This window comes from Dipodomys ordii, unplaced genomic scaffold (genome assembly GCF_000151885.1).
Source record: "Dipodomys ordii isolate 6190 unplaced genomic scaffold, Dord_2.0 Scaffold45, whole genome shotgun sequence".
In the NCBI taxonomy this organism is placed as follows: domain Eukaryota; kingdom Metazoa; phylum Chordata; class Mammalia; order Rodentia; family Heteromyidae; genus Dipodomys; species Dipodomys ordii.
Genome location: NW_012267261.1, coordinates 8,592,487 through 8,600,039, shown reverse-complemented (window position 1 = coordinate 8,600,039; position 7,553 = coordinate 8,592,487). Strand labels below are relative to the sequence as shown.

Genomic DNA, 7,553 nt, shown 5'->3' with positions numbered 1-7,553 from the left:
CAGAAGTGGCGCTGTGGCTCAAGTGGTAGAGCACTAGCCTTGAGCTGAAGAGCTGAGGGACAGCGCCCAGGCCCAGAGTTCAGGCCCCATGACTGGACCCCCCCAAAAAAAGTCTCAGGAACTTTCCTGCCTGGGCCAGCTTCAAACTGTCCTCCTCAGCTCTCAGCCTCCTGAGAAGCTAGAATTATAGGGATGAAGGCCCAGGTGCCCGACTTATTGCTTAAATCCCTAACATTGCCTCTTAATATTTTTTTTGTTTGTCATGGGGCTTGAACTCTGGGCCTGGGTACTGTCCTTCAGCTCTTCAGGTCAAGGCTAGTGCTCTACCACTTGAGTCATAGCATCACTTCCAGTTTTCTGGTAGTTTATATATTATAGAGTCTCAGGAACTTTCCTGCTTGGGTTAGCTTTGAACCGTGATCCTCAGATCTCAGCCTCCTGAGTAGCTAGGATTATAGGGGTGAGTGCCATCGGCACCCAGCTGCATCTTAGTAATTTTTGTACTCTGCTTGGCAACTGCCACCATTTTAAAGCACATACCAATTTAATTTAGGAACACATTTATAAGCCACTTAAAAAATACAAGAGCACAGATTTACTTTATTTAATTTTCATTAGTTTAAATTCTGGAGGGGTACAGCATCTGGAAAAAAAAAGAACACAAAATCATTAGGTGGATGTTATATACAAGTATTGGGAATTACACTATGTATCTGTCAGTATACCACTACTCACTTCTGAAAGTTATCTGATAACTTAAAATATTCTTGACTGTAAGGACAAGTCTTTATAGCATTCAGTTTCTAGGTGAAGACACTTAAGCAGCATTCTGTATACTCTAGGCAGGTGTTCTATTATCCCCAGCCTAAACTCTTGAAAAACAAGTACTGACATTTACTTATTCATTTATTTATTTATTGCCAGTCCTGGGTCTTGAACTCAGGCCTTGGCAGTGTCCCTGAGTTTCATTTTTTTGCTGGTTGTGGCCTGAGCTCAGGGCCTGGGTGCTCCCCCTCAGCTCTTCAGCTCAAGCATAGCGCTGGAGTCACAGTGCCACTTCCGGCCTTTTCTATGTATGTGGTACTGAGGAATTGAACGCAGGGTTTCATACATGCTAGGCAAGCACTCTACCACTAAGCCACATTCCCAGCCCCAAGTACTGGTATTTAATATTGCTGCTTCTAATAACCAACAATATCCAAGGTCCTGAGCTTATGTCATAATATAGGCTATAGGCTAGGCAACCCATAGCTCATGCCTGTAATCCTAGCTACCCAGAAGGCTGAAATTTGAGGATCGTGGTTCAAAGCTATACTGGACAGGAAAATCTACAATGTGGAGCTGTGGCTTGCTGAAGTGGTAGAACACTAGCCTTGAGCACAGCTCAGGGACAGGCCCCAGAATCAGCACCAAAATACGAAGGAAAAAAAAAATCTCAGGCTAGGAATGTGGCTTAGTGGTAGAGTGCTTGCATGAAGCCCTGGGTTCAGTTCCTAAGTACCCATAAACAGAAAAGTCGAGTAGCACTGTGGCTCAAATGGTAGAGTGCTAGAGCAAAAGAAGCTCAGGGAGAGCACCCAGGCTGAGTTCAAGCAAGCCACAGGACCGGCAAAAAAAAAAAAAAAAGAAAAAATCTCAGGGTCACTCAGGGGAGAAACACAAAGGCACTTTCACAAAGCCTATGTACCTCTGGTCATATGAAATAATATTTATCAGCCAGGTACTGATGGCCCATGCCTGTAATCCTAGCTACTCAGGAGACTGAGATCTGAGGATCATAGCTCTAAACCACCCAGGCAGGAAAGTACATCAGACTCTAGAGTGATAGAGTGCTAGCCTTGAGCTACAGAGCTCAGGGATAATGTCCAGGTGCTGAGTTCAAGCCCCACAACAGGAAAATAATATTTATTGAAATGAACTACAGGAAATGGAAACAAGTTTGTTTTCTTTTTTGTCTTGCAAGGGTAAGGAGGGGCAAAGAAATGGAGGGATACAGGGTGAACAAATACCTACAGTAGTAGTACTCACTAGACACTATGTTGAAAATGAACTATACAACTTGTGAGTGGAGATAGGAGTGGAAAACTGGAAGAGCAAGGGACAAAATATTTTTTTAAAAAATTCTCCGAGCCAGGTACCTGTGGCTCATGCCTGTAATCCTAGTTACTGAGGAGGCAGAGATCTGAGGATCACGGTTCAAAGCCAGCCCAGGCAGGAAAAGTCTGTGAGACTCTTATCTGCAATAAAAACCACTAGAAAACCAGAAGTGGTACTGTGGCTCACCTTGAGCTCAAGAGCGCAGGGACAGCCCGAAGACGAGTTCAAGCTCCACGACCAACAAAAAAATAAGGTGCTATAGATTTTAGCTACACCAGTGACTCATGCCTATAATCCTAGCAACTCAGTAAGATGAGATGCACAGGATCTCAGCCTATGTATGAAAGCCTGAAACTCAAGATAGTCTCCAAAATAGCCAGCAAAAAAAAACTTGGCTGACCCCGGCGCTGGTGGCTCACGCCTGTAATCCTAGCTACTCAGGAGGCTGAGATCTGAGGATCGCGGTTCAAAGCCAGCCCGGGCAGGAGAGACCATTGAGACTCCTATCTCCAATAAACGACCAGAAAACCGGAAGTGGCGCTGTAGCTCAAGTGGTAGAGCGCTCGCCTTGAGCTGAAGAGCTGAGGGACAGCACCCAGGCCCAGAGTTCAAGCCCCATGACCGACAAAAAAAAAAAAACTTGGCTGACTTTGGAAAGCAGTCTCCTGGAGGGTCCTTACAAAGCTAAAGATTGACGTTCCTTATGACCCAGTCATACCACTTCTAGGCATCTACCCTGAACAACAGGAACCAATACACAAGGACACATGCACCTCCCTGTTTATTGCAGCAATAGCTAGGTTATGGAAACAACCCAGATGCCCCACCACAGATGAATGGATCCAAAAATTGTGGTATCTATACAAAATGGAATATTATGCATCCATTAGAAATGACAAAATAATGGCATTTGCAGGGAAATGGATGGAGCTAGAAGGAATCATGTTGAGCGAGGTAAGCCAAGAGCAAAGAGACAAACGGTACGTGGTCTCCCTGATAAGTTGATGTTAAATGCAAAATGTTAGGTGATACGACAAAATTAACAGGACTTAAGAAACAAAGAACTCCCACTCATCTGGTTGAACCACTACTAAATATCCCCATGCTGCTGATCACATGGATGGTATATATGTGTACACCGTTATAGGTTATAGACTGTGATAGACAATTTGCTCCAGGAAAGTTAGAATGAACTTGTGACTTTAAATGAGCATCATTATTCCACAATACTGTGAAATTTGGGAAATTATGTAATCACTTAATCACAATTAAAAAAAAAAAAAGAACCTGGGGGAAGGTAGAGAGGGAAGGGATAGTAGGGGGAAAACAATGGAGGGGTTAACAATGCCCAATAAGAAGTGTACTCATTACCTTGCTCATGTAACTGTAACCCTCAGTATAGTATCTTTACAATAAAAAAATAAAAATAAAAAATAAAAAAAACTTGGCTGGAGGTATGGCTCCTTAATAAGTGAATTGAAAGAGTGTGATGCCCAAGTTCAAACCCATGTTCCAGTCAAAAGCAGGGAGTTGTGGCAGGTAGCTGTGTCAAAACATATCCTAACAACTAAGCTATACAAAAACATGAGTCTCCCAGGGCAGCTTAAGCAAAATCTGAAACTTTTGACACAATTCACTTGAACATCTTTTCACTATCATCCTTTGGCAAGCATACCAATAATTAAATGTTCACATTGCTCATCATTTATACAAGTTACTAATTTTGCAGCATTATTTGATTGTTTCATTTCCTAATTGCAATATCTTGAACTTAACACAGCCATTTTGGTGATTACACTTACCACACGGATTCTGTGTCCAATGGCCTTAGCAGGAAGGTTGCTTCGGAATTTGGCACGAACCATGCCACTGTTTCCATGGGCACGCGTTACTTTTCCCCAGATTACTCTGGTTTTGTTAGGTTTGCCGCCAGGAGTCACTGTGTTGCTGATTTTTTAAAAAGGATGTGGTATAAGAACTCAAGTAACTAATATAATTTGACATAAAGTGTATCCTGTAGATACTAAGGTGAGTCTCAATTCTGGAAATCCTCAGATCATTTGAGAAATTATAAAATGTCTGAAAGACCATTAATTCAAAAGATGCAGTAAACATGTCAGACACTTTTATCAGGGAATTACTTCAAAAGAGAAAAGGGCATATCCTAAACATTGCAAATGGAATTGTCCCTGGGGTGGGTAAAAACAAAAATACCAAAAGGGCCAGGCGCCATTGGCTCATGCCTGTAATTGGCAAGAAGAGTTTCCCTGGGACTTTTCTGCCCAGGCTGGTTTTAAACCACAATCTTTAGATCCTCCTTAGAGGCTAGAACTACAGGCACGAGCTCCCTGTGCCCAGCAAAATACTGTATTTTAAGAAATTAAAACAACCAATGTGGGAGTATACGTTTATAATCCCAGCACTCAGGAAGCCAAAGCAAGAGCACCAAGAGTTCCAAGCCAAACTTAAGTACAGAAAATGTGTCTCAAAACAGAACATATAGAATAAATCAGGGCACATAATAAAAGGAATTATATTGTTTCTTCAACAGTAAGTGCTGAAGTTACCTAAGTCCAATACCAAGTTAACAACTGTAACTTCCCATTAAGTTCCTTAAAGTTCCTATCAGGGGCTGGGAAAGTGGCTCAGTGGTAGAGTGCTTGCCTTGCATGCATGAGTCCCTGGGTTCAATTCCTAAGCACCACATATGCAAAAAGAAGTGGCACTGTGGCTCAAGTGGTAGAGCGCTACACTTGAGCTGAAGAGCTGAGGGATAGCGCCCAGGCCCAGAGTTCAGGCCCCACGACCAGACACCCCCCCCCAAAAAAAGAAAAGTTCCCATCAAAAGTTGGACACTGGCTAATCACATCTGTAATCTTACTTTTGGAGGCTGAGATCTAAGAATCACAGTTAGAAACCAGCCTGTAAAGTCCCTCAGACTCTTACCTCCAATAAAACACTCCAAAAAAGCTAGAAGTGGGCCTGTGTGGTCCAAGTGGTATAGTGCTAGCCTTGAGCAAAAAAAGCTCAGGGACAGCACCCCACCCTGAGTTAAGCCCCAGGACTGGGTTGAGGGAAGCCCCTGTCAATACAAAAAAAAAAAAGAAAGGAGTCCAGTCTCCCTTGGCTCACTCAGTAATCCTAGCTACCCAAGAGGTTTGAGATTCAAAGCCAGGACAGGCAGGAAAGTCTGAGACTCATCTCCAATAAACCACCAGAAAACCGGAAGAGGCTCTGTGGCTCAAGTGATAAAGCTTGAGCTGAAAAGCTGAGGGACAGCGCCCAGGCCGAGTTCAAGCCCCACGACAGACCAAAAAAAAGAAAAAGGGGGGGAGGGAAAAAAATTTCAAAACATCAAATTATTGCACTTACTTTTTTGCTTTGTATACATAAGCACATCTCTTGCCCAAGTAGAAATCGGTATCACCTCGGGCATAAACGCCTTCAATTTTAAGGAGAGCTGTGTGCTCCCTTTGGTTCCGGAGACCCCGCTTATAGCCAGCAAAAATGGCCTTGCACCATAGCCTAAGACACACAAGATGACAGACATTGAAGTTGTAAGTTTTGCATACCTTAAGCCATCAATAATTCGACTTGTAATGACTCGTCTATGAAAGTTATCTAAAGATATGAATCCTCTCCCAGCCCAATTGAGAGTTCTCACTTAAGTTCACATTTGTTCGGAATATTTTTTAAAAGCAACTACATTCCCCAAAAGGCATACCTTCCAGACATTTTGCCTTTTAGAAGTCCTGTTCCCAGCAGGCCTTAGAAGAAGAAAAAGAAAAAAGTCAAAATCATGCTACACAAGTTTCTCAGTGTCACCTTATTTCTTAAGGCTGTGAGACAAATGGCTTTCGGACCAGCATTTCACTGGACTTCGTAATTATGGCGCCACATGGGTGGAGCGCGGAGCCTGGCAGGGCATTCAGACTTCAGAGTAACTGCTAACCTACACAAACTGCAAAGTGAAGACAAGAAGCAGGCGGCATAAAGCAGCAGCTTAAGAAACTCCAACGGAAGCAAAGAACAACTCACTGTTGCTAAGTAAGAGTAGACTCAATTCGACATGAAGCAGCAACACGAGGGAGCCTCACACGCTGGCAGCGGAAGGAAGGCCGCTACCAGACCGCAGGGGCCGGTGGTCAGGGGCACGTCCGCATGCGCGGGCCCCGAGATCGCCTTCACTTCCCCCGGACGCCGGACAGGTATCGCCCGGCGGCAGCGCGGCGCCCGTACACCATCCGCTTCCCATCCCTTCCATCCTGTCACCCCTCTTCCTGAAACCCACGGGAATCACTGTCTGGCAAAGTCTCCAAGAGGCACTCTTACCTCTCCAAGGGATAGGAACACACCAGCCCGAGCTATTTGCCTCTAAACTTTAGCGGCAAGATACCTACTCACCTCCACAGGCTCCAAGATGGCGGAGAGAGGAAGGCGAGGCCCCGCCGCGTGGCTTTGTGGGAAATACACTTCTCCGCCCCTTCCCCTCCCTCCCCTCCATTTAGGCATCTTCCACAATCGCCAGAAAAACAAGACTCCGAAATCATCTCCGGACTGAAACCGCCCTTTCGAAGAGAACGCTCGCGATTTCCTGCCCTGCGTCATTTAATTTCAACCTGGAACAAGTAGCATTTGGGAGGTGGGAAAAGGGAGGCGAAGTGGTGGCCAGCTACGGGAGGAGAGGCGCAAGGTCCCCGGAGCTGTGCGTTGCTATGGCAACCCCATAGCTTGGTTTGGGCTCTGGGCTGCAGGTGAAGGTAAGGCGATGCTGGAAGGCACTCCTCCAGGGTACCTAACTGGATTCCCCCCGTACCTGAGTGGAGCACAGAGATTCTCGGATCCTTCCCTTGACCTGAAGAGTAAAGCCGACTGTGCAGCCGGAGGAACGAGCGCTTCCTTCCCTTAGCCTCTCCCCCTCCAGCTCTGCTTACTTCCTTTCCTCCCCTCTGACTTAAAAGCTGGGCCTCGCCAGGCACCCGCGGTCCAAGCCTGTAATTCTAGCCACTCAAGAGACGCAGATCTGAGGTTCCCGGTTGAAAGCCAGCCCAACAGGAAAGTCCGTGAGACACGGATCCTCCAGTTCACCACCCAAAAGATGAAAGTGAAACTCAGCTAAAATGATAACGTGCTAGCCTTGAGGGGGAAAAAAAATAAATTGCCCAGGGACCGTGCCCAGGCTGTGATTTCCAGCCCCAGAAACAGGCACACACGCACAAGGTTTTGGTCCTTGGTCCTTGATCTAAAACAACAAGAAAACGTTGAAGATTCTAAAGCGAGACATGACTATATTTTAAAAGACCACTCTCTCAAGTTCAAAAAGAAGATTCCACCCCCCCCCGCCCCCCCCCACACACACAGGGCTGGGAAGGTGGCTCAGTGGTAGAGCGCTTGCCTTGCATGCCTGAGGCCCTGGGTTCGATTCCTCAGCACCATATAAGCAAAAAGAAAAAAGA

General features: G+C 45.5%; 2 protein-coding genes across 4 annotated transcripts in view; one reads left to right on the top strand and one right to left on the bottom strand.

Annotated features, from left to right (window-relative positions):
* Window positions 1-566: 566 nt before the first annotated feature.
* Rpl35a (ribosomal protein L35a) lies at window positions 567-6,568 on the bottom strand. 3 transcript variants are annotated; one of them, XM_013019511.1, is made up of 5 exons: window positions 6,502-6,568; window positions 5,822-5,864; window positions 5,470-5,622; window positions 3,900-4,044; window positions 567-643 (listed from the first exon to the last, which is right to left on the bottom strand). In XM_013019511.1, exons 2-5 carry the CDS (start codon window positions 5,830-5,832, stop codon window positions 620-622), a joined length of 333 nt encoding a protein of 110 aa, XP_012874965.1. In that variant the 5' UTR covers window positions 5,833-5,864; window positions 6,502-6,568; the 3' UTR covers window positions 567-619. The 3 variants fall into 3 exon arrangements, with proteins under 3 accessions (XP_012874965.1, XP_012874967.1, XP_012874968.1); XM_013019513.1 differs by lacking the exon at window positions 6,502-6,568 and adding an exon at window positions 6,430-6,492; XM_013019514.1 differs by lacking the exon at window positions 6,502-6,568 and adding an exon at window positions 6,136-6,209.
* The window catches only part of Iqcg (IQ motif containing G), a 57,768-nt gene continuing 56,381 nt past the window's right edge, over window positions 6,167-7,553 (top strand). Inside the window, exons 1-2 of the mRNA XM_013019317.1 lie at window positions 6,167-6,403; window positions 6,606-6,739. Coding sequence (XP_012874771.1) covers window positions 6,167-6,403; window positions 6,606-6,739 — 371 coding nt within the window. The remainder of the gene's footprint in view (window positions 6,404-6,605; window positions 6,740-7,553) is intronic.

What these genes read in the sequence shown, in the direction of transcription:
- Rpl35a (XM_013019511.1), bottom strand. An exon ending in TATGTATACAAAGCAAAAAA is followed by an intron (nt 4,045 to 5,469) that starts GTAAGTGCAATA and finishes TTAAAAAATCAG; the next exon opens with CAACACAGTGACTCCTGGCG. An exon ending in TTGGACACAGAATCCGTGTG is followed by an intron (nt 644 to 3,899) that starts GTAAGTGTAATC and finishes TTTTTTTTCCAG; the next exon opens with ATGCTGTACCCCTCCAGAAT.